The following is a 24,316-nucleotide window of genomic DNA, read 5'->3' on the forward strand; positions in this document are numbered from 1 at the left end:
AAAGAGTAACTGACACTATTTTTAAACACCTGTGTATCACAATGAACCTTGTCCTAATTCTTTCAGCTGTTAACAATCAACAGATTGGTTTCCTACTGTTGCACCACTGTGGAAGGAAAACAAACGTTTGGTTGTATTGGGTCAGCTGAAGTCAGATAGAGGCATTTCAGTTTGCTTTTGAATTTATCTCTGGTGGAAGCAATGGGTATACTGCCCTCGCAGAGGGTAGTCCTAACCCACTGTTAGACAGTTAACAGACCATTGTAGTCCTCCCATAAAAACAAGGCGTAACTTTTCTTGTTAATTTAATAAGGAGCCACAATTATTCTTTATCTGTAAAAGGACAAATAGTGTCCAAGGCAACAATGCAAAAGATAACTGGAGCAGGAGAGGCAGGCCCATGTGCTCTCTGTCTTGGCTAGTTGCACCAAGAGAAATACCCTGCTCTGCAACTGTTGCTGCTTAAGTAACCAAAAGGGGGCACTGCAGTGCATGAAATAATATAATACTCAAACAAAAGACTACTCCCTGCCTGGCACAATACAATTGTACCACTAAAAGACATTAAATCAGATACAAACTTAAAAATCTTCCACTGTCCCTCAGACAAAAGGACAACCATGTCTGAGATTGGTCTCAAAAACAATTTCATAGTCCCTGCTTTGGCTGTCTTTACTGTTGCCTTGCGAACCTTGTTCGTCACTGCTAAGGTATGTCTTAATAACAAGTCCTACAGGCCAGTCGTTTCTGTGAAAGTAAAAGGCTGTCTAAAGGGAAATATTATAGCTTACAGCAGCCCCCATCCACAGAAGTCCCTCCACCAGGTTTGGCCCATGTTAGCCATGACGTGTATAATACCATACAAATCAGGAAATGGAGGGTAGGCCCCTCCCAAACAGAAGTCCTGCATTATGGGTCTGCAAAACAAAACACCACACAAACATTTAAACCTATAACATACTTACTTCTGTAGGTGCTATGGTAAACAGACAACGGCACCATTTATTGGTGCAGTAATTGTTTAAAGGGGCACGGCACAGTTGGTTGCAATTAATTTTGGCCATCAAAGACAACTTTAATATTAAAGTTCCTCAGGCAACTACCCTTAAGGAAAATAGCCAATAACTGATTCAGTCTCAATACAAATAAAATAAATCTGAAGTTCTGATTAGTAATTTAATAACTACAACCAAAATGACTTAATAGGAGTTCTGCATAGAAGGGGTTTGTATCATCCACTCTAGTGCAATGAGTTTGTTAGCATGCAAAGGTGTCTGTGTGAAGCATAATAGTTAACACCACCACAATGTTGTCTCAAAGACAGTTACAGAAGTAACCAAACATTAACCATAGCCAGATGACAATATAACCTGAAGTCATTTTGACCTACATGTACCGTAACAAAACATTAAGCAATCCTATGCTTAGCCGTGAATACTGTTAAATTATGTGAAACTACCCATGTCCGGTATGTTACCGAACTTGTGTGCTGCACCCACTTGCTGAGGGAAAACAAAAAAAGTTGTGGTTCCGTCATTCCGATTGCAGGTCAGAGAAAGCTGGTTTACTCTGTTGCTTTGTGGTGGTCCTGGAGTTTCACCCGTGTGGGCAAGCAAAGCGATGAAAGCCCAGGACTTACCATTTGTAACGGCACATCATCCAGGGGTCATATTTAGGAGATCCCAACACTCAATGAACAAAGCCTCAGCTGGAAAGTGGATAAGATCTGGTGGTGATCAGAGCAAGTTGACATCAAAAATCTAACTGGCATGCATTGTGCAGCCATAGATTCTGCACAGGGATGTCATCTTCAACAAGCCTAATAAACTGAAGTTATCTTAAGTCTGGATTAGATTTAATACATGTGCTTTAAGGTTAACATAATTGTTACATTTTCTGTCCCATACTCCAATAAACCAACCACAAATCTGACCATGCAAAACTTCTGAACCTTGAATATAAAGATTCCACACCAAAATAGTACAAAATGCATTTTATTTCTCAAAAGGCTGACATGGTACAAGCTTAGAAACAAGGCCCATTAGTGGAAACACCACCCAGATATCTATAAAACAAAAAAGGAAAAAAGTCAGTGGTCATTAGAAAGTTTAACTTGGATTTGCAGAGGCAAACAGAATGAAAAAGCTGAACATTTAGGTAGTCACTCCATCCATAATGAGAAATTGTCTTGGCAGTACACTTACTTTTCAATGATTGCCTCATGCTCAAGATGAGATCACAGCAAAATCTCGTTATAGCTTGGGCTGGTAGCGACGCCGGTAGCGGGGATGCTGGGGCCGCTGCTTGGGCTGGTAGTGATGCCAGTAGCTGGGAACCTGGGGCCGGTAGCTGGGAACCTGGGGCTTGGGCCGGTAGCTGGGAACCTGGGGCCGAGGCCGAGGCTGAGGCTTGGGCCGGTAGCTGGGAACCTGGGGCCGAGGCCGAGGCTGAGGCTTGGGCTGGTAGCTGGGAACCTGGGGCCGAGGCCGAGGCTTGGGCCGGTAGCTGGGAGGCTGAGGCCGGGGCCGAGGCTTGGGCCGGTAGCTGGGAGGCTGAGGCCGGGGCCGAGGCTGGGGCCGAGGCTGAGGCCGAGGCCTGGGCGGGTAGCTGGGAACCTGGGGCTGAGGCATGGGCTGGTAGCTGGGAACCTGGGGCCGAGGCTGAGGCTTGGGCTGGTAGCTGGGAACCTGGGGCCGAGGCTGAGGCTGAGGCTTGGGCTGGTAGCTGGGAACCTGGGGCCGAGGCTGAGGCTGAGGCATGGGCTGGTAGACGGGAACCTGGGGCTGAGGCTTGGGCATGGGCTGGTAGACGGGAACCTGGGGCTGAGGCTTGGGCATGGGCTGGTAGACGGGAACCTGGGGCTGAGGCTGAGGCTTGGGCTGGTAGCTGGGAACCTGGGGCTGAGGCATGGGCTGGTAGCTGGGAACCTGGGGCTGAGGCATGGGCTGGTAGCTGGGAACCTGGGGCTGAGGCATGGGCTGGTAGCTGGGAACCTGGGGCTGAGGCTTGGGCTGGTAGCTGGGAACCTGGGGCTGAGGCTGAGGCATGGGCTGGTAGATGGGAACCTGGGGCCGAGGCTGAGGCTGAGGCATGGGCTGGTAGACGGGAACCTGGGGCTGAGGCTTGGGCTGGTAGCTGGGAACCTGGGGCTGAGGCTGAGGCATGGGCTGGTAGACGGGAACCTGGGGCTGAGGCTTGGGCTGGTAGTTGGGAACCTGGGGCTGAGGCTGAGGCTGAGGCTTGGGCTGGTAGCTGGGAACCTGGGGCCGAGGCTGAGGCTGAGGCATGGGCTGGTAGACGGGAACCTGGGGCTGAGGCTTGGGCATGGGCTGGTAGACGGGAACCTGGGGCTGAGGCTGAGGCATGGGCTGGTAGCTGGGAACCTGGGGCTGAGGCTGAGGCATGGGCTGGTAGCTGGGAACCTGGGGCTGAGGCATGGGCTGGTAGCTGGGAACCTGGGGCTGAGGCATGGGCTGGTAGCTGGGAACCTGGGGCTGAGGCTTGGGCTGGTAGCTGGGAACCTGGGGCTGAGGCTTGGGCTGGTAGCTGGGAACCTGGGGCTGAGGCTGAGGCATGGGCTGGTAGATGGGAACCTGGGGCCGAGGCTGAGGCTGAGGCATGGGCTGGTAGACGGGAACCTGGGGCTGAGGCTTGGGCTGGTAGCTGGGAACCTGGGGCTGAGGCTGAGGCATGGGCTGGTAGACGGGAACCTGGGGCTGAGGCTTGGGCTGGTAGCTGGGAACCTGGGGCTGAGGCTGAGGCATGGGCTGGTAGCTGGGAACCTGGGGCTGAGGCTGAGGCATGGGCTGGTAGCTGGGAACCTGGGGCTGAGGCTGAGGCATGGGCTGGTAGCTGGGAACCTGGGGCTGAGGCTTGGGCTGGTAGCTGGGAACCTGGGGCTGAGGCTTGGGCTGGTAGCTGGGAACCTGGGGCTGAGGCTGAGGCATGGGCTGGTAGCTGGGAACCTGGGGCTGAGGCTGAGGCATGGGCTGGTAGCTGGGAACCTGGGGCTGAGGCTTGGGCTGGTAGCTGGGAACCTGGGGCTGAGGCTTGGGCTGGTAGCTGGGAACCTGGGGCTGAGGCTTGGGCTGGTAGCTGGGAACCTGGGGCTGAGGCTTGGGCTGGTAGATGGGAACCTGGGGCTGAGGCTTGGGCTGGTAGATGGGAACCTGGGGCTGAGGCTTGGGCTGGTAGATGGGAACCTGGGGCTGAGGCTTGGGCTGGTAGATGGGAACCTGGGGCTGAGGCTGAGGCATGGGCTGGTAGATGGGAACCTGGGGCTGAGGCATGGGAACCTGGGGCTCATAGCTCATGTCCGAAATGCCTGGCTCAAATCCCCAATAGGAAGCTAATAAAATATGAACAACCCAAGATATACATTTTACTTTTGCACCCACAAGGCCAATGACAGTTTATTGCAGTAATCCTCTAGTTTAGGATTGATTAAAAGTCATCATTTAAACTTCATATTTAGTTTAAGTGTAACCTGTCTTCTTACGTTTAGCGCTTGCCTGAAGCTCTCCAATTAACAGCAGCGATAATAGCGCCACACTAAAAGAAAAGGGGAAAAAAGCCATGTTTATACTGTAATTATATCATTTCTAAACACAACATTGAACACAGAAAACACTTGAAAGTTACCACAGAAGAAGTCCCATGGCTGAAGAGATGAGATCAAACACAAACTGACTTCGGCTGACCCAGCACAACCGAAAGTCTGTCCTTCTTCCACTGTGGCGCAATGGTCAACAACATCCAGTGCAGTTGTTTTAATTTGTTATGACAGCCAATCACAACTCTCTCTTTCTAAAAGGTTGATTGAAAACAGGTGGAAGTAACAGGACTGGGCTCATAATAAAACACAGGTTCAGAAAAAGGCTTTAATTGAAATTGTGTCAGCTTTTAATTTGTGAAGTGAACTAAAGTGCATTAATATAATTTATAATTTATGCCAAAAGCCACTGTTGGGATGATAACTGCAATAGTGTCATATGACTTAGACCATTAAATACCATGAAAGTGAATTACTAGCCATATTTGACCCAGATCTTCAAGTACATACAATAAACTCAGTGCTACAATTATATATTTTTATGTTAATCACACTACACATTTCCATGATAAACTAAATTAAACCAATATAATGTGTCTTTATATCTACTTTGCTTCAGCTGCTCAGTTTCAAGGCTACCTTGATTTCTATATCAGGTGGTGCCATCTAGTGGTAGAAAAAAATATTTCATACCCTAAAGATACAGGTACAACCTATATAAATGAGTAAAGAAATTTGCAACTCTTCCAAACAAGGCATGACAGGGTCACTTAATGTTCTGATGAACATGAAAATTATGTGAAGGATATGTGATAACCTTCACAGTCACCAGATCTCAAACCAGTTGAACAATGCAGCCATCAAGACACCAAACAGAGGATTCTTTTCAGTGGATGGTCAGAGACTTGCAGACGCTTTGCCACCTTTTTTTTCTTTTGTCACTCAGCTGTATATATTAATTAACAGTACACCATGTGACAAAATGTTAATATAAAAATAATTAATAAAAAGTACAAATGTAGTCACTTGTGTTGTTGGTTTGAGGACAGGCACACATTTTTGTGATTTATCGCTCTGGAGCTTTACTGTTTTGATTTAGTCTCACTGCTGCTATTCAATTTCAATTCAATTCAATTTTATTTGTATAGCGCCAATTCATAACAGAAGTTATCTCAGGACACTTTTCAAATTGAGAGCAGGTCTAGACCGAACTCTTATAACATTATTTACAGAGACCCAACAGTACCACCATGAGCAAGTACTTGGCGACGGGGGCAAGGAAAAACTGCCTGTTAAAAGGCAGAAACCTAGGACAGATCCTTCGGCTCTAGGTGGGTGGTCGTCTGCCTCGACCAGTTGGAGAGAGAGAGAGAGAGAGAGAGAGAGAGAGAGAGAGAGAGAGAGAGACACAGAGACAGAGAGAGACAGACAGGTGCACAGTAACAACAGTATTGGCAATGGCAATCTAGCAGGACCATGGCAGGAGGCTCCACCAGGATCGAAAGAACCTGCGAGACGAGAAAGCACAAGAACTCCGGGGAAGAAGTGAAGTTAGTAACATGCATTAATGGGACATGAATGAGTGCAGAAAGAGGGAGGATGCTATGTCTACATATAAATAATACACAGACATAAATAAAAAGGATACAAAACAAGGTGTCCTTCAGACATTTTCCTTAATCACAGACACAAGTTATGTTACTCTAAGAAGACCACTACGGACAGTATAAAGATAAAAGGATTTATTGGAGTTATAAATGAGTAGTCTCCGAGCACTGATGTGTGATCTCAAATAACAAGATCTGTTCAAAGGAGAATAAAACAGATTCCATTCAGAGTCATTTACACCTTTCTTCTCATTAGTAATGACCTCATGTTAAGGTTCAATTGCCTTGTATTTTTTCTTGTTGGGCCGTTGACAAAAATGTAGGCCTCCCTTGTGTATCTAGAACGCTTTCCAGCAGTAATGTTATGCAACCACATGGAGTAATATATTGGAATGGAGGTTCAAAATATGCTCCTTGATAAATGCAGTAACATTCAATAACCAGCAGATTAAAGGGGCACGGCACAGTTGGTTGCAATTAATTTTGGCCATCAAAGACAACTTTAATATTAAAGTTCCTCAGGCAACTACCCTTAACCCTTAGATGCATGAGTGACTGGACCCTACACTCTTCCATAAGTGCGTCAAAAATGACCCGTATTAGAATCAATGGGTTTTAATGCCATTTTTGTCATTTTAGTTAAGAATAATCATTTGTATTATACTTTGTATTATATTTTGGTCCACACAAGAATGATTACACGTATGAAATATTTTTATTTTTCACTTTTTTAACATTTTGAAAAAATTTTGAAAAAAATTTGAAAACTGTCAACATCACAAAATTACACAACAGCAATAAGAACAATGTCAATATCCATTTTGTGTGTGTGTGTGTGTGTTTCTGTGTCTGTGTGTGTGTATTTCAGGTTCTAGTCAAATCCCATAACTGCCTCTTCATCCAGCATCTGTAGGACCATTTCAACTGTATAGCTAGCAGCCATGACACCTTGGATGAGAAAACATAAAAAGAAAGGTTTTGAATGACAAGCAAACCTATTGATCAATAATTAGCTATATAAATAAATGCACACACACATGCACACACACAGACACGTAACATACAGTAATGTTAGTTAGCTTGGTTAGCTAGCTAGTTTTGCAAACAATAAAATAGACAAATCTGATGATGATAAGAAACACACACTCTTTCACACAGTAAACATGATTGACACACACACCCATACAGTGCATACAGTAATGTTAGCTAGCTTAGTTAGCCAACTAGTGTGAGCTAACTTTAAAGTAGGCTAACTTGTTGACACAGTAGTCATGAATGACACGCACACACATTTCTGAGGTAAAAAAGAAGACAATACTTACATGTATCAAATCTTGCTGTGTAAAATAATCTTCTTAAGGGGTGACACAGGGGTGATATAGTCTGTGTGGTCCAGAAAATACATATTCCTGACAGTCACAGTTGATAAGAATCACAGATTCCCATGAAATCCCATAAGAAATGAATGCGGGTCATTTTTGACCCACTTATGGAAGCTTGGGGTAGTAATACAAAAACTACAATTTCGAAAAATGTATAAAAGGTAAGTTAAAAATTTAAATGGCATTATATCAATAACATGTTTTTTGAGGAATACCTGGAATATGAAACGATAACTTTTCATTAAAGATATTGAAAGAAAACAACCTCACCGGGTCATTTTAGACCCACTTATGCATCTAAGGGTTAAGGAAAATAGCCAATAACTGATTCAGTCTCAATACAAATAAAATAAATCTGAAGTTCTGATTAGTAATTTAATAACTACAACCAAAATGACTTAATAGGAGTTCTGCATAGAAGGGGTTTGTATCATCCACTCTAGTGCAATGAGAGTTTGTTAGCATGCAAAGGTGTCTGTGTGAAGCATAATAGTTAACACCACCACAATGTTGTCTCAAAGACAGTTACAGAAGTAACCAAACATTAACCATAGCCAGATGACAATATAACCTGAAGTCATTTTGACCTACATGTACCGTAACAAAACATTAAGCAATCCTATGCTTAGCCGTGAATACTGTTAAATTATGTGAAACTACCCATGTCCGGTATGTTACCGAACTTGTGTGCTGCACCCACTTGCTGAGGGAAAACAAAAAAAAGTTGTGGTTCCGTCATTCCGATTGCAGGTCAGAGAAAGCTGGTTTACTCTGTTGCTTTGTGGTGGTCCTGGAGTTTCACCCGTGTGGGCAAGCAAAGCGATGAAAGCCCAGGACTTACCATTTGTAACGGCACATCATCCAGGGGTCATATTTAGGAGATCCCAACACTCAATGAACAAAGCCTCAGCTGGAAAGTGGATAAGATCTGGTGGTGATCAGAGCAAGTTGACATCAAAAATCTAACTGGCATGCATTGTGCAGCCATAGATTCTGCACAGGGATGTCATCTTCAACAAGCCTAATAAACTGAAGTTATCTTAAGTCTGGATTAGATTTAATACATGTGCTTTAAGGTTAACATAATTGTTACATTTTCTGTCCCATACTCCAATAAACCAACCACAAATCTGACCATGCAAAACTTCTGAACCTTGAATATAAAGATTCCACACCAAAATAGTACAAAATGCATTTTATTTCTCAAAAGGCTGACATGGTACAAGCTTAGAAACAAGGCCCATTAGTGGAAACACCACCCAGATATCTATAAAACAAAAAAGGAAAAAAGTCAGTGGTCATTAGAAAGTTTAACTTGGATTTGCAGAGGCAAACAGAATGAAAAAGCTGAACATTTAGGTAGTCACTCCATCCATAATGAGAAATTGTCTTGGCAGTACACTTACTTTTCAATGATTGCCTCATGCTCAAGATGAGATCACAGCAAAATCTCGTTATAGCTTGGGCTGGTAGCGACGCCGGTAGCGGGGATGCTGGGGCCGCTGCTTGGGCTGGTAGTGATGCCAGTAGCTGGGAACCTGGGGCCGGTAGCTGGGAACCTGGGGCTTGGGCCGGTAGCTGGGAACCTGGGGCCGAGGCCGAGGCTGAGGCTTGGGCCGGTAGCTGGGAACCTGGGGCCGAGGCTGAGGCTTGGGCCGGTAGCTGGGAGGCTGAGGCCGGGGCCGGTAGCTGGGAGGCTGAGGCCGGGGCTGAGGCCGAGGCCTGGGCGGGTAGCTGGGAACCTGGGGCTGAGGCATGGGCTGGTAGCTGGGAACCTGGGGCCGAGGCTGAGGCTGAGGCATGGGCTGGTAGACGGGAACCTGGGGCCGAGGCTGAGGCTGAGGCATGGGCTGGTAGACGGGAACCTGGGGCTGAGGCTTGGGCATGGACTGGTAGACGGGAACCTGGGGCTGAGGCATGGGCTGGTAGCTGGGAACCTGGGGCTGAGGCATGGGCTGGTAGCTGGGAACCTGGGGCTGAGGCATGGGCTGGTAGCTGGGAACCTGGGGCCGAGGCTGAGGCTTGGGCTGGTAGCTGGGAACCTGGGGCCGAGGCTGAGGCTGAGGCTGAGGCTTGGGCTGGTAGCTGGGAACCTGGGGCCGAGGCTGAGGCTGAGGCATGGGCTGGTAGATGGGAACCTGGGGCTGAGGCTTGGGCATGGGCTGGTAGACGGGAACCTGGGGCTGAGGCTTGGGCATGGACTGGTAGACGGGAACCTGGGGCTGAGGCATGGGCTGGTAGCTGGGAACCTGGGGCTGAGGCATGGGCTGGTAGATGGGAACCTGGGGCCGAGGCTGAGGCTGAGGCATGGACTGGTAGACGGGAACCTGGGGCTGAGGCTTGGGCTGGTAGCTGGGAACCTGGGGCTGAGGCTGAGGCATGGGCTGGTAGCTGGGAACCTGGGGCTGAGGCTGAGGCATGGGCTGGTAGCTGGGAACCTGGGGCTGAGGCTGAAGCATGGGCTGGTAGCTGGGAACCTGGGGCTGAGGCTTGGGCTGGTAGCTGGGAACCTGGGGCTGAGGCTTGGGCTGGTAGCTGGGAACCTGGGGCTGAGGCTGAGGCATGGGCTGGTAGCTGGGAACCTGGGGCTGAGGCATGGGCTGGTAGCTGGGAACCTGGGGCTGAGGCTGAGGCATGGGCTGGTAGCTGGGAACCTGGGGCTGAGGCTGAGGCATGGGCTGGTAGCTGGGAACCTGGGGCTGAGGCTGAGGCATGGGCTGGTAGCTGGGAACCTGGGGCTGAGGCTGAGGCATGGGCTGGTAGCTGGGAACCTGGGGCTGAGGCTTGGGCTGGTAGCTGGGAACCTGGGGCTGAGGCTTGGGCTGGTAGCTGGGAACCTGGGGCTGAGGCTTGGGCTGGTAGCTGGGAACCTGGGGCTGAGGCTTGGGCTGGTAGCTGGGAACCTGGGGCTGAGGCTTGGGCTGGTAGCTGGGAACCTGGGGCTGAGGCTTGGGCTGGTAGATGGGAACCTGGGGCTGAGGCTTGGGCTGGTAGATGGGAACCTGGGGCTGAGGCTGAGGCATGGGCTGGTAGATGGGAACCTGGGGCTGAGGCATGGGAACCTGGGGCTCATAGCTCATGTCCGAAATGCCTGGCTCAAATCCCCAATAGGAAGCTAATAAAATATGAACAACCCAAGATATACATTTTACTTTTGCACCCACAAGGCCAATGACAGTTTATTGCAGTAATCCTCTAGTTTAGGATTGATTAAGAGTCATGATTTAAACTTCATATTTAGTTTAAGTGTAACCTGTCTTCTTACGTTTAGCGCTTGCCTGAAGCTCTCCAATTAGCAGCAGCGATAATAGCGCCACACTAAAAAGAAAAGAGGAAAAAAGCCATGTTTATACTGTAATTATATCATTTCTAAACACAACATTGAACACAGAAAACACTTGAAAGTTACCACAGAAGAAGTCCCATGGCTGAAGAGATGAGATCAAACACAAACTGACTTCGGCTGACCCAGCACAACCGAAAGTCTGTCCTTCTTCCACTGTGGCGCAATGGTCAACAACATCCAGTGCAGTTGTTTTAATTTGTTATGACAGCCAATCACAACTCTCTCTTTCTAAAAGGTTGATTGAAAACAGGTGGAAGTAACAGGACTGGGCTCATAATAAAACACAGGTTCAGAAAAAGGCTTTAATTGAAATTGTGTCAGCTTTTAATTTGTGAAGTGAACTAAAGTGCATTAATATAATTTATAATTTATGCCAAAAGCCACTGTTGGGATGATAACTGCAATAGTGTCATATGACTTAGACCATTAAATACCATGAAAGTGAATTACTAGCCATATTTGACCCAGATCTTCAAGTACATACAATAAACTCAGTGCTACAATTATATATTTTTATGTTAATCACACTACACATTTCCATGATAAACTAAATTAAACCAATATAATGTGTCTTTATATCTACTTTGCTTCAGCTGCTCAGTTTCAAGGCTACCTTGATTTCTATATCAGGTGGTGCCATCTAGTGGTAGAAAAAAATATTTCATACCCTAAAGATACAGGTACAACCTATATAAATGAGTAAAGAAATTTGCAACTCTTCCAAACAAGGCATGACAGGGTCACTTAATGTTCTGATGAACATGAAAATTATGTGAAGGATATGTGATAACCTTCACAGTCACCAGATCTCAAACCAGTTGAACAATGCAGCCATCAAGACACCAAACAGAGGATTCTTTTCAGTGGATGGTCAGAGACTTGCAGACGCTTTGCCACCTTTTTTTCTTTTGTCACTCAGCTGTATATATTAATTAACAGTACACCATGTGACAAAATGTTAATATAAAAATAATTAATAAAAAGTACAAATGTAGTCACTTGTGTTGTTGGTTTGAGGACAGGCACACATTTTTGTGATTTATCGCTCTGGAGCTTTACTGTTTTGATTTAGTCTCACTGCTGCTATTCAATTTCAATTCAATTCAATTTTATTTGTATAGCGCCAATTCATAACAGAAGTTATCTCAGGACACTTTTCAAATTGAGAGCAGGTCTAGACCGAACTCTTATAACATTATTTACAGAGACCCAACAGTACCACCATGAGCAAGTACTTGGCGACGGGGGCAAGGAAAAACTGCCTGTTAAAAGGCAGAAACCTAGGACAGATCCTTCGGCTCTAGGTGGGTGGTCGTCTGCCTCGACCAGTTGAGAGAGAGAGAGAGAGAGAGAGAGAGAGAGAGAGAGAGAGAGAGAGAGACACAGAGACAGAGAGAGACAGACAGGTGCACAGTAACAACAGTATTGGCAATGGCAATCTAGCAGGACCATGGCAGGAGGCTCCACCAGGATCGATAAGAACCTGCGAGACGAGAAAGCACAAGAACTCCGGGGAAGAAGTGAAGTTAGTAACATGCATTAATGGGACATGAATGAGTGCAGAAAGAGGGAGGATGCTATGTCTACATATAAATAATACACAGACATAAATAAAAAGGATACAAAACAAGGTGTCCTTCAGACATTTTCCTTAATCACAGACACAAGTTATGTTACTCTAAGAAGACCACTACGGACAGTATAAAGATAAAAGGATTTATTGGAGTTATAAATGAGTAGTCTCCGAGCACTGATGTGTGATCTCAAATAACAAGATCTGTTCAAAGGAGAATAAAACAGATTCCATTCAGAGTCATTTACACCTTTCTTCTCATTAGTAATGACCTCATGTTAAGGTTCAATTGCCTTGTATTTTTTTCTTGTTGGGCCGTTGACAAAAATGTAGGCCTCCCTTGTGTATCTAGAACGCTTTCCAGCAGTAATGTTATGCAACCACATGGAGTAATATATTGGAATGGAGGTTCAAAATATGCTCCTTGATAAATGCAGTAACATTCAATAACCAGCAGATTAAAGGGGCACGGCACAGTTGGTTGCAATTAATTTTGGCCATCAAAGACAACTTTAATATTAAAGTTCCTCAGGCAACTACCCTTAACCCTTAGATGCATGAGTGACTGGACCCTACACTCTTCCATAAGTGCGTCAAAAATGACCCGTATTAGAATCAATGGGTTTTAATGCCATTTTTGTCATTTTAGTTAAGAATAATCATTTGTATTATACTTTGTATTATATTTTGGTCCACACAAGAATGATTACACGTATGAAATATTTTTATTTTTCACTTTTTTAACATTTTGAAAAAATTTTGAAAAAAATTTGAAAACTGTCAACATCACAAAATTACACAACAGCAATAAGAACAATGTCAATATCCATTTTGTGTGTGTGTGTGTGTGTGTGTGTGTGTTTCTGTGTCTGTGTGTGTGTATTTCAGGTTCTAGTCAAATCCCATAACTGCCTCTTCATCCAGCATCTGTAGGACCATTTCAACTGTATAGCTAGCAGCCATGACACCTTGGATGAGAAAACATAAAAAGAAAGGTTTTGAATGACAAGCAAACCTATTGATCAATAATTAGCTATATAAATAAATGCACACACACATGCACACACACAGACACGTAACATACAGTAATGTTAGTTAGCTTGGTTAGCTAGCTAGTTTTGCAAACAATAAAATAGACAAATCTGATGATGATAAGAAACACACACTCTTTCACACAGTAAACATGATTGACACACACACCCATACAGTGCATACAGTAATGTTAGCTAGCTTAGTTAGCCAACTAGTGTGAGCTAACTTTAAAGTAGGCTAACTTGTTGACACAGTAGTCATGAATGACACGCACACACATTTCTGAGGTAAAAAAGAAGACAATACTTACATGTATCAAATCTTGCTGTGTAAAATAATCTTCTTAAGGGGTGACACAGGGGTGATATAGTCTGTGTGGTCCAGAAAATACATATTCCTGACAGTCAGTTGATAAGAATCACAGATTCCCATGAAATCCCATAAGAAATGAATGCGGGTCATTTTTGACCCACTTATGGAAGCTTGGGGTAGTAATACAAAAACTACAATTTCGAAAAATGTATAAAAGGTAAGTTAAAAATTTAAATGGCATTATATCAATAACATGTTTTTTGAGGAATACCTGGAATATGAAACGATAACTTTTCATTAAAGATATTGAAAGAAAACAACCTCACCGGGTCATTTTAGACCCACTTATGCATCTAAGGGTTAAGGAAAATAGCCAATAACTGATTCAGTCTCAATACAAATAAAATAAATCTGAAGTTCTGATTAGTAATTTAATAACTACAACCAAAATGACTTAATAGGAGTTCTGCATAGAAGGGGTTTGTATCATCCACTCTAGTGCAATGAGAGTTTGTTAGCATGCAAAGGTGTCTGTGTGAAGCATAATAGTTAACACCACCACAATGTTGTCTCAAAGACAGTTACAGCAGTAACCAAACATTAACCATAGCCAGATGACAATATAACCTGAAGTCATTTTGACCTACATGTACCGTAACAAAACATTAAGCAATCCTATGCTTAGCCGTGAATACTGTTAAATTATGTGAAACTACCCATGTCCGGTATGTTACCGAACTTGTGTGCTGCACCCACTTGCTGAGGGAAAACAAAAAAAAGTTGTGGTTCCGTCATTCCGATTGCAGGTCAGAGAAAGCTGGTTTACTCTGTTGCTTTGTGGTGGTCCTGGAGTTTCACCCGTGTGGGCAAGCAAAGCGATGAAAGCCCAGGACTTACCATTTGTAACGGCACATCATCCAGGGGTCATATTTAGGAGATCCCAACACTCAATGAACAAAGCCTCAGCTGGAAAGTGGATAAGATCTGGTGGTGATCAGAGCAAGTTGACATCAAAAATCTAACTGGCATGCATTGTGCAGCCATAGATTCTGCACAGGGATGTCATCTTCAACAAGCCTAATAAACTGAAGTTATCTTAAGTCTGGATTAGATTTAATACATGTGCTTTAAGGTTAACATAATTGTTACATTTTCTGTCCCATACTCCAATAAACCAACCACAAATCTGACCATGCAAAACTTCTGAACCTTGAATATAAAGATTCCACACCAAAATAGTACAAAATGCATTTTATTTCTCAAAAGGCTGACATGGTACAAGCTTAGAAACAAGGCCCATTAGTGGAAACACCACCCAGATATCTATAAAACAAAAAAGGAAAAAAGTCAGTGGTCATTAGAAAGTTTAACTTGGATTTGCAGAGGCAAACAGAATGAAAAAGCTGAACATTTAGGTAGTCACTCCATCCATAATGAGAAATTGTCTTGGCAGTACACTTACTTTTCAATGATTGCCTCATGCTCAAGATGAGATCACAGCAAAATCTCGTTATAGCTTGGGCTGGTAGCGACGCCGGTAGCGGGGATGCTGGGGCCGCTGCTTGGGCTGGTAGTGATGCCAGTAGCTGGGAACCTGGGGCCGGTAGCTGGGAACCTGGGGCTTGGGCCGGTAGCTGGGAACCTGGGGCCGAGGCCGAGGCTGAGGCTTGGGCCGGTAGCTGGGAACCTGGGGCCGAGGCTGAGGCTTGGGCCGGTAGCTGGGAGGCTGAGGCCGGGGCCGGTAGCTGGGAGGCTGAGGCCGGGGCCGGTAGCTGGGAGGCTGAGGCCGGGGCCGGTAGCTGGGAGGCTGAGGCCGGGGCCGGTAGCTGGGAGGCTGAGGCCGGGGCCGGTAGCTGGGAGGCTGAGGCCGGGGCTGAGGCCGAGGCCTGGGCGGGTAGCTGGGAACCTGGGGGGGCTGAGGCATGGGCTGGTAGCTGGGAACCTGGGGCCGAGGCTGAGGCTGAGGCATGGGCTGGTAGACGGGAACCTGGGGCCGAGGCTGAGGCTGAGGCATGGGCTGGTAGACGGGAACCTGGGGCTGAGGCTTGGGCATGGACTGGTAGACGGTAACCTGGGGCTGAGGCATGGGCTGGTAGCTGGGAACCTGGGGCTGAGGCATGGGCTGGTAGCTGGGAACCTGGGGCTGAGGCATGGGCTGGTAGCTGGGAACCTGGGGCCGAGGCTGAGGCTTGGGCTGGTAGCTGGGAACCTGGGGCCGAGGCTGAGGCTGAGGCTGAGGCTTGGGCTGGTAGCTGGGAACCTGGGGCCGAGGCTGAGGCTGAGGCATGGGCTGGTAGATGGGAACCTGGGGCTGAGGCTTGGGCATGGGCTGGTAGACGGGAACCTGGGGCTGAGGCTTGGGCATGGACTGGTAGACGGGAACCTGGGGCTGAGGCATGGGCTGGTAGCTGGGAACCTGGGGCTGAGGCATGGGCTGGTAGATGGGAACCTGGGGCCGAGGCTGAGGCTGAGGCATGGACTGGTAGACGGGAACCTGGGGCTGAGGCTTGGGCTGGTAGCTGGGAACCTGGGGCTGAGGCTGAGGCATGGGCTGGTAGCTGGGAACCTGGGGCTGAGGCTGAGGCATGGGCTGGTAGCTGGGAACCTGGGGCTGAGGCTGAAGCATGGGCTGGTAGCTGGGAACCTGGGGCTGAGGCTTGGGCTGGTAGCTGGGAACCTGGGGCTGAGGCTTGGGCTGGTAGCTGGGAACCTGGGGCTGAGGCTGAGGCATGGGCTGGTAGCTGGGAACCTGGGGCTGAGGCATGGGCTGGTAGCTGGGAACCTGGGGCTGAGGCTGAGGCATGGGCTGGTAGCTGGGAACCTGGGGCTGAGGCTGAGGCATGGGCTGGTAGCTGGGAACCTGGGGCTGAGGCATGGGCTGGTAGCTGGGAACCTGGGGCTGAGGCTGAGGCATGGGCTGGTAGCTGGGAACCTGGGGCTGAGGCTTGGGCTGGTAGCTGGGAACCTGGGGCTGAGGCTTGGGCTGGTAGCTGGGAACCTGGGGCTGAGGCTTGGGCTGGTAGCTGGGAACCTGGGGCTGAGGCTTGGGCTGGTAGCTGGGAACCTGGGGCTGAGGCTTGGGCTGGTAGCTGGGAACCTGGGGCTGAGGCTTGGGCTGGTAGCTGGGAACCTGGGGCTGAGGCTTGGGCTGGTAGATGGGAACCTGGGGCTGAGGCTTGGGCTGGTAGATGGGAACCTGGGGCTGAGGCTGAGGCATGGGCTGGTAGATGGGAACCTGGGGCTGAGGCCTGGGAACCTGGGGCTCATAGCTCATGTCCGAAATGCCTGGCTCAAATCCCCAATAGGAAGCTAATAAAATATGAACAACCCAAGATATACATTTTACTTTTGCACCCACAAGGCCAATGACAGTTTATTGCAGTAATCCTCTAGTTTAGGATTGATTAAGAGTCATGATTTAAACTTCATATTTAGTTTAAGTGTAACCTGTCTTCTTACGTTTAGCGCTTGCCTGAAGCTCTCCAATTAGCAGCAGCGATAATAGCGCCACACTAAAAAGAAAAGAGGAAAAAAGCCATGTTTATACTGTAATTATATCATTTCTAAACACAACATTGAACACAGAAAACACTTGAAAGTTACCACAGAAGAAGTCCCATGGCTGAAGAGATGAGATCAAACACAAACTGACTTCGGCTGACCCAGCACAACCGAAAGTCTGTCCTTCTTCCACTGTGGCGCAATGGTCAACAACATCCAGTGCAGTTGTTTTAATTTGTTATGACAGCCAATCACAACTCTCTCTTTCTAAAAGGTTGATTGAAAACAGGTGGAAGTAACAGGACTGGGCTCATAATAAAACACAGGTTCAGAAAAAGGCTTTAATTGAAATTGTGTCAGCTTTTAATTTGTGAAGTGAACTAAAGTGCATTAATATAATTTATAATTTATGCCAAAAGCCACTGTTGGGATGATAACTGCAATAGTGTCATATGACTTAGACCATTAAATACCATGAAAGTGAATTACTAGCCATATTTGACCCAGATCTTCAAGTACATACAATAAACTCAGTGCTACAATTATATATTTTTATGTTAATCACACTACACATTTCCATGATAAACTAAATTAAACCAATATAATGTGTCTTTATATCTACTTTGCTTCAGCTGCTCAGTTTCAAGGCTACCTTGATTTCTATATCAGGTGGTGCCATCTAGTGGTAGAAAAAAAATATTTCATACCCTAAAGATACAGGTACAACCTATATAAATGAGTAAAGAAATTTGCAACTCTTCCAAACAAGGCATGACAGGGTCACTTAATGTTCTGATGAACATGAAAATTATGTGAAGGATATGTGATAACCTTCACAGTCACCAGATCTCAAACCAGTTGAACAATGCAGCCATCAAGACACCAAACAGAGGATTCTTTTCAGTGGATGGTCAGAGACTTGCAGACGCTTTGCCACCTTTTTTTCTTTTGTCACTCAGCTGTATATATTAATTAACAGTACACCATGTGACAAAATGTTAATATAAAAATAATTAATAAAAAGTACAAATGTAGTCACTTGTGTTGTTGGTTTGAGGACAGGCACACATTTTTGTGATTTATCGCTCTGGAGCTTTACTGTTTTGATTTAGTCTCACTGCTGCTATTCAATTTCAATTCAATTCAATTTTATTTGTATAGCGCCAATTCATAACAGAAGTTATCTCAGGACACTTTTCAAATTGAGAGCAGGTCTAGACCGAACTCTTATAACATTATTTACAGAGACCCAACAGTACCACCATGAGCAAGTACTTGGCGACGGGGGCAAGGGAAAAACTGCCTGTTAAAAGGCAGAAACCTAGGACAGATCCTTCGGCTCTAGGTGGGTGGTCGTCTGCCTCGACCAGTTGGAGGAGAGAGAGAGAGAGAGAGAGAGAGAGAGAGAGAGAGAGAGAGAGAGACACAGAGACAGAGAGAGACAGACAGGTGCACAGTAACAACAGTATTGGCAATGGCAATCTAGCAGGACCATGGCAGGAGGCTCCACCAGGATCGATAAGAACCTGCGAGACGAGAAAGCACAAGAACTCCGGGGGAAGAAGTGAAGTTAGTAACATGCATTAATGGGACATGAATGAGTGCAGAAAGAGGGAGGATGCTATGTCTACATATAAATAATACACAGACATAAATAAAAAGGATACAAAACAAGGTGTCCTTCAGACATTTTCCTTAATCACAGACACAAGTTATGTTACTCTAAGAAGACCACTACGGACAGTATAAAGATAAAAGGATTTATTGGAGTTATAAATGAGTAGTCTCCGAGCACTGATGTGTGATCTCAAATAACAAGATCTGTTCAAAGGAGAATAAAACAGATTCCATTCAGAGTCATTTACACCTTTCTTCTCATTAGTAATGACCTCATGTTAAGGTTCAATTGCCTTGTATTTTTTTCTTGTTGGGCCGTTGACAAAAATGTAGGCCTCCCTTGTGTATCTAGAACGCTTTCCAGCAGTAATGTTATGCAACCACATGGAGTAATATATTGGAATGGAGGTTCAAAATATGCTCCTTGATAAATGCAGTAACATTCAATAACCAGCAGATTAAAGGGGCACGGCACAGTTGGTTGCAATTAATTTTGGCCATCAAAGACAACTTTAATATTAAAGTTCCTCAGGCAACTACCCTTAACCCTTAGATGCATGAGTGACTGGACCCTACACTCTTCCATAAGTGCGTCAAAAATGACCCGTATTAGAATCAATGGGTTTTAATGCCATTTTTGTCATTTTAGTTAAGAATAATCATTTGTATTATACTTTGTATTATATTTTGGTCCACACAAGAATGATTACACGTATGAAATATTTTTATTTTTCACTTTTTTAACATTTTGAAAAAATTTTGAAAAAAATTTGAAAACTGTCAACATCACAAAATTACACAACAGCAATAAGAACAATGTCAATATCCATTTTGTGTGTGTGTGTGTGTGTGTGTGTGTGTGTGTGTGTGTTTCTGTGTCTGTGTGTGTGTATTTCAGGTTCTAGTCAAATCCCATAACTGCCTCTTCATCCAGCATCTGTAGGACCATTTCAACTGTATAGCTAGCAGCCATGACACCTTGGATGAGAAAACATAAAAAGAAAGGTTTTGAATGACAAGCAAACCTATTGATCAATAATTAGCTATATAAATAAATGCACACACACATGCACACACACAGACACGTAACATACAGTAATGTTAGTTAGCTTGGTTAGCTAGCTAGTTTTGCAAACAATAAAATAGACAAATCTGATGATGATAAGAAACACACACTCTTTCACACAGTAAACATGATTGACACACACACCCATACAGTGCATACAGTAATGTTAGCTAGCTTAGTTAGCCAACTAGTGTGAGCTAACTTTAAAGTAGGCTAACTTGTTGACACAGTAGTCATGAATGACACGCACACACATTTCTGAGGTAAAAAAGAAGACAATACTTACATGTATCAAATCTTGCTGTGTAAAATAATCTTCTTAAGGGGTGACACAGGGGTGATATAGTCTGTGTGGTCCAGAAAATACATATTCCTGACAGTCACAGTTGATAAGAATCACAGATTCCCATGAAATCCCATAAGAAATGAATGCGGGTCATTTTTGACCCACTTATGGAAGCTTGGGGTAGTAATACAAAAACTACAATTTCGAAAAATGTATAAAAGGTAAGTTAAAAATTTAAATGGCATTATATCAATAACATGTTTTTTGAGGAATACCTGGAATATGAAACGATAACTTTTCATTAAAGATATTGAAAGAAAACAACCTCACCGGGTCATTTTAGACCCACTTATGCATCTAAGGGTTAAGGAAAATAGCCAATAACTGATTCAGTCTCAATACAAATAAAATAAATCTGAAGTTCTGATTAGTAATTTAATAACTACAACCAAAATGACTTAATAGGAGTTCTGCATAGAAGGGGTTTGTATCATCCACTCTAGTGCAATGAGAGTTTGTTAGCATGCAAAGGTGTCTGTGTGAAGCATAATAGTTAACACCACCACAATGTTGTCTCAAAGACAGTTACAGAAGTAACCAAACATTAACCATAGCCAGATGACAATATAACCTGAAGTCATTTTGACCTACATGTACCGTAACAAAACATTAAGCAATCCTATGCTTAGCCGTGAATACTGTTAAATTATGTGAAACTACCCATGTCCGGTATGTTACCGAACTTGTGTGCTGCACCCACTTGCTGAGGGAAAACAAAAAAAAGTTGTGGTTCCGTCATTCCGATTGCAGGTCAGAGAAAGCTGGTTTACTCTGTTGCTTTGTGGTGGTCCTGGAGTTTCACCCGTGTGGGCAAGCAAAGCGATGAAAGCCCAGGACTTACCATTTGTAACGGCACATCATCCAGGGGTCATATTTAGGAGATCCCAACACTCAATGAACAAAGCCTCAGCTGGAAAGTGGATAAGATCTGGTGGTGATCAGAGCAAGTTGACATCAAAAATCTAACTGGCATGCATTGTGCAGCCATAGATTCTGCACAGGGATGTCATCTTCAACAAGCCTAATAAACTGAAGTTATCTTAAGTCTGGATTAGATTTAATACATGTGCTTTAAGGTTAACATAATTGTTACATTTTCTGTCCCATACTCCAATAAACCAACCACAAATCTGACCATGCAAAACTTCTGAACCTTGAATATAAAGATTCCACACCAAAATAGTACAAAATGCATTTTATTTCTCAAAAGGCTGACATGGTACAAGCTTAGAAACAAGGCCCATTAGTGGAAACACCACCCAGATATCTATAAAACAAAAAAGGAAAAAAGTCAGTGGTCATTAGAAAGTTTAACTTGGATTTGCAGAGGCAAACAGAATGAAAAAGCTGAACATTTAGGTAGTCACTCCATCCATAATGAGAAATTGTCTTGGCAGTACACTTACTTTTCAATGATTGCCTCATGCTCAAGATGAGATCACAGCAAAATCTCGTTATAGCTTGGGCTGGTAGCGACGCCGGTAGCGGGGATGCTGGGGCCGCTGCTTGGGCTGGTAGTGATGCCAGTAGCTGGGAACCTGGGGCCGGTAGCTGGGAACCTGGGGCTTGGGCCGGTAGCTGGGAACCTGGGGCCGAGGCCGAGGCTGAGGCTTGGGCTGGTAGCTGGGAACCTGGGGCCGAGGCTGAGGCTTGGGCCGGTAGCTGGGAGGCTGAGGCCGGGGCCGAGGCTTGGGCCGGTAGCTGGGAGGCTGAGGCCGGGGCTGAGGCCGAGGCCTGGGCGGGTAGCTGGGAACCTGGGGCTGAGGCATGGGCTGGTAGCTGGGAACCTGGGGCCGAGGCCGAGGCTTGGGCTGGTAGCTGGGAACCTGGGGCCGAGGCTGAGGCTGAGGCTTGGGCTGGTAGACGGGAACCTGGGGCCGAGGCTGAGGCTGAGGCATGGGCTGGTAGACGGGAACCTGGGGCCGAGGCTGAGGCTGAGGCATGGGCTGGTAGACGGGAACCTGGGGCTGAGGCTTGGGCATGGGCTGGTAGACGGGAACCTGGGGCTGAGGCTTGGGCATGGACTGGTAGACGGTAACCTGGGGCTGAGGCATGGGCTGGTAGCTGGGAACCTGGGGCTGAGGCATGGGCTGGTAGCTGGGAACCTGGGGCCGAGGCTGAGGCATGGGCTGGTAGCTGGGAACCTGGGGCCGAGGCTGAGGCTGAGGCTTGGGCTGGTAGCTGGGAACCTGGGGCCGAGGCTGAGGCTGAGGCTTGGGCTGGTAGCTGGGAACCTGGGGCCGAGGCTGAGGCTGAGGCTTGGGCTGGTAGCTGGGAACCTGGGGCCGGGGCTGAGGCTTTGGCATGGGCTGGTAGACGGGAACCTGGGGCTGAGGCTTGGGCATGGGCTGGTAGACGGGAACCTGGGGCTGAGGCTTGGGCATGGGCTGGTAGACGGGAACCTGGGGCTGAGGCATGGGCTGGTAGACGGGAACCTGGGGCTGAGGCTTGGGCTGGTAGACGGGAACCTGGGGCTGAGGCTTGGGCTGGTAGCTGGGAACCTGGGGCTGAGGCTTGGGCTGGTAGCTGGGAACCTGGGGCTGAGGCTTGGGCTGGTAGCTGGGAACCTGGGGCTGAGGCTGAGGCTGAGGCATGGACTGGTAGACGGGAACCTGGGGCTGAGGCTTGGGCTGGTAGCTGGGAACCTGGGGCTGAGGCTGAGGCATGGGCTGGTAGCTGGGAACCTGGGGCTGAGGCTGAGGCATGGGCTGGTAGCTGGGAACCTGGGGCTGAGGCTTGGGCTGGTAGCTGGGAACCTGGGGCTGAGGCTGAGGCATGGGCTGGTAGCTGGGAACCTGGGGCTGAGGCTGAGGCATGGGCTGGTAGCTGGGAACCTGGGGCTGAGGCTGAGGCATGGGCTGGTAGCTGGGAACCTGGGGCTGAGGCTTGGGCTGGTAGCTGGGAACCTGGGGCTGAGGCTTGGGCTGGTAGCTGGGAACCTGGGGCTGAGGCTTGGGCTGGTAGCTGGGAACCTGGGGCTGAGGCTTGGGCTGGTAGCTGGGAACCTGGGGCTGAGGCTTGGGCTGGTAGCTGGGAACCTGGGGCTGAGGCTTGGGCTGGTAGCTGGGAACCTGGGGCTGAGGCTTGGGCTGGTAGATGGGAACCTGGGGCTGAGGCTGAGGCATGGGCTGGTAGATGGGAACCTGGGGCTGAGGCATGGGAACCTGGGGCTCATAGCTCATGTCCAAAATGCCTGGCTCAAATCCCCAATAGGAAGCTAATAAAATATGAACAACCCAAGATATACATTTTACTTTTGCACCCACAAGGCCAATGACAGTTTATTGCAGTAATCCTCTAGTTTAGGATTGATTAAGAGTCATGATTTAAACTTCATATTTAGTTTAAGTGTAACCTGTCTTCTTACGTTTAGCGCTTGCCTGAAGCTCTCCAATTAGCAGCAGCGATAATAGCGCCACACTAAAAAGAAAAGAGGAAAAAAGCCATGTTTATACTGTAATTATATCATTTCTAAACACAACATTGAATACAGAAAACACTTGAAAGTTACCACAGAAGAAGTCCCATGGCTGAAGAGATGAGATCAAACACAAACTGACTTCGGCTGACCCAGCACAACCGAAAGTCTGTCCTTCTTCCACTGTGGCGCAATGATCAACAACATCCAGTGCAGTTGTTTTAATTTGTTATGACAGCCAATCACAACTCTCTCTTTCTAAAAGGTTGATTGAAAACAGGTGGAAGTAACAGGACTGGGCTCATAATAAAACACAGGTTCAGAAAAAGGCTTTAATTGAAATTGTGTCAGCTTTTAATTTGTGAAGTGAACTAAAGTGCATTAATATAATTTATAATTTATGCCAAAAGCCACTGTTGGGATGATAACTGCAATAGTGTCATATGACTTAGACCATTAAATACCATGAAAGTGAATTACTAGCCATATTTGACCCAGATCTTCAAGTACATACAATAAACTCAGTGCTACAATTATATATTTTTATGTTAATCACACTACACA

At 46.3% G+C, this 24,316-nt stretch overlaps 1 protein-coding gene and 1 long non-coding RNA gene across 51 annotated transcripts; both read right to left on the bottom strand.

Moving 5' to 3' along the window:
• Positions 1 to 1,978: 1,978 nt before the first annotated feature.
• LOC127376390 (adhesive plaque matrix protein-like) lies at positions 1,979 to 23,941 on the bottom strand. Of its 50 annotated transcripts, none has more exons than XM_051423250.1 (13): positions 23,846 to 23,941; positions 23,702 to 23,754; positions 23,373 to 23,551; positions 23,169 to 23,207; positions 22,803 to 22,901; positions 22,206 to 22,769; positions 16,449 to 17,039; positions 15,747 to 16,409; positions 10,019 to 10,582; positions 9,317 to 9,979; positions 3,216 to 4,274; positions 2,205 to 3,143; positions 1,979 to 2,065 (listed from the first exon to the last, which is right to left on the bottom strand). In XM_051423250.1, the coding sequence occupies exons 1-12, from the start codon at positions 23,860 to 23,862 to the stop codon at positions 2,253 to 2,255; spliced, it is 5,382 nt and encodes a 1,793-aa protein (XP_051279210.1). In that variant the 5' UTR covers positions 23,863 to 23,941; the 3' UTR covers positions 1,979 to 2,065; positions 2,205 to 2,252. The 50 variants fall into 50 exon arrangements, with proteins under 50 accessions (XP_051279210.1, XP_051279195.1, XP_051279201.1 ...); XM_051423235.1 differs by having other exon boundaries at positions 22,206 to 22,295; positions 22,335 to 22,373; positions 22,407 to 22,769; positions 22,803 to 23,551; XM_051423241.1 differs by having other exon boundaries at positions 15,747 to 15,791; positions 16,110 to 16,148; positions 16,188 to 16,409; positions 22,803 to 23,551.
• On the bottom strand, positions 17,054 to 17,506 carry LOC127376393 (uncharacterized). Its single transcript, XR_007887508.1, has 3 exons — positions 17,408 to 17,506; positions 17,264 to 17,316; positions 17,054 to 17,113 (listed from the first exon to the last, which is right to left on the bottom strand). It is a non-coding gene; the product is annotated as an uncharacterized LOC127376393 (long non-coding RNA).
• Positions 23,942 to 24,316: the final 375 nt, after the last annotated feature.

This window comes from Dicentrarchus labrax, unplaced genomic scaffold, assembly GCF_905237075.1.
Source record: "Dicentrarchus labrax unplaced genomic scaffold, dlabrax2021, whole genome shotgun sequence".
Classification (NCBI taxonomy): Eukaryota; Metazoa; Chordata; class Actinopteri; family Moronidae; genus Dicentrarchus; species Dicentrarchus labrax.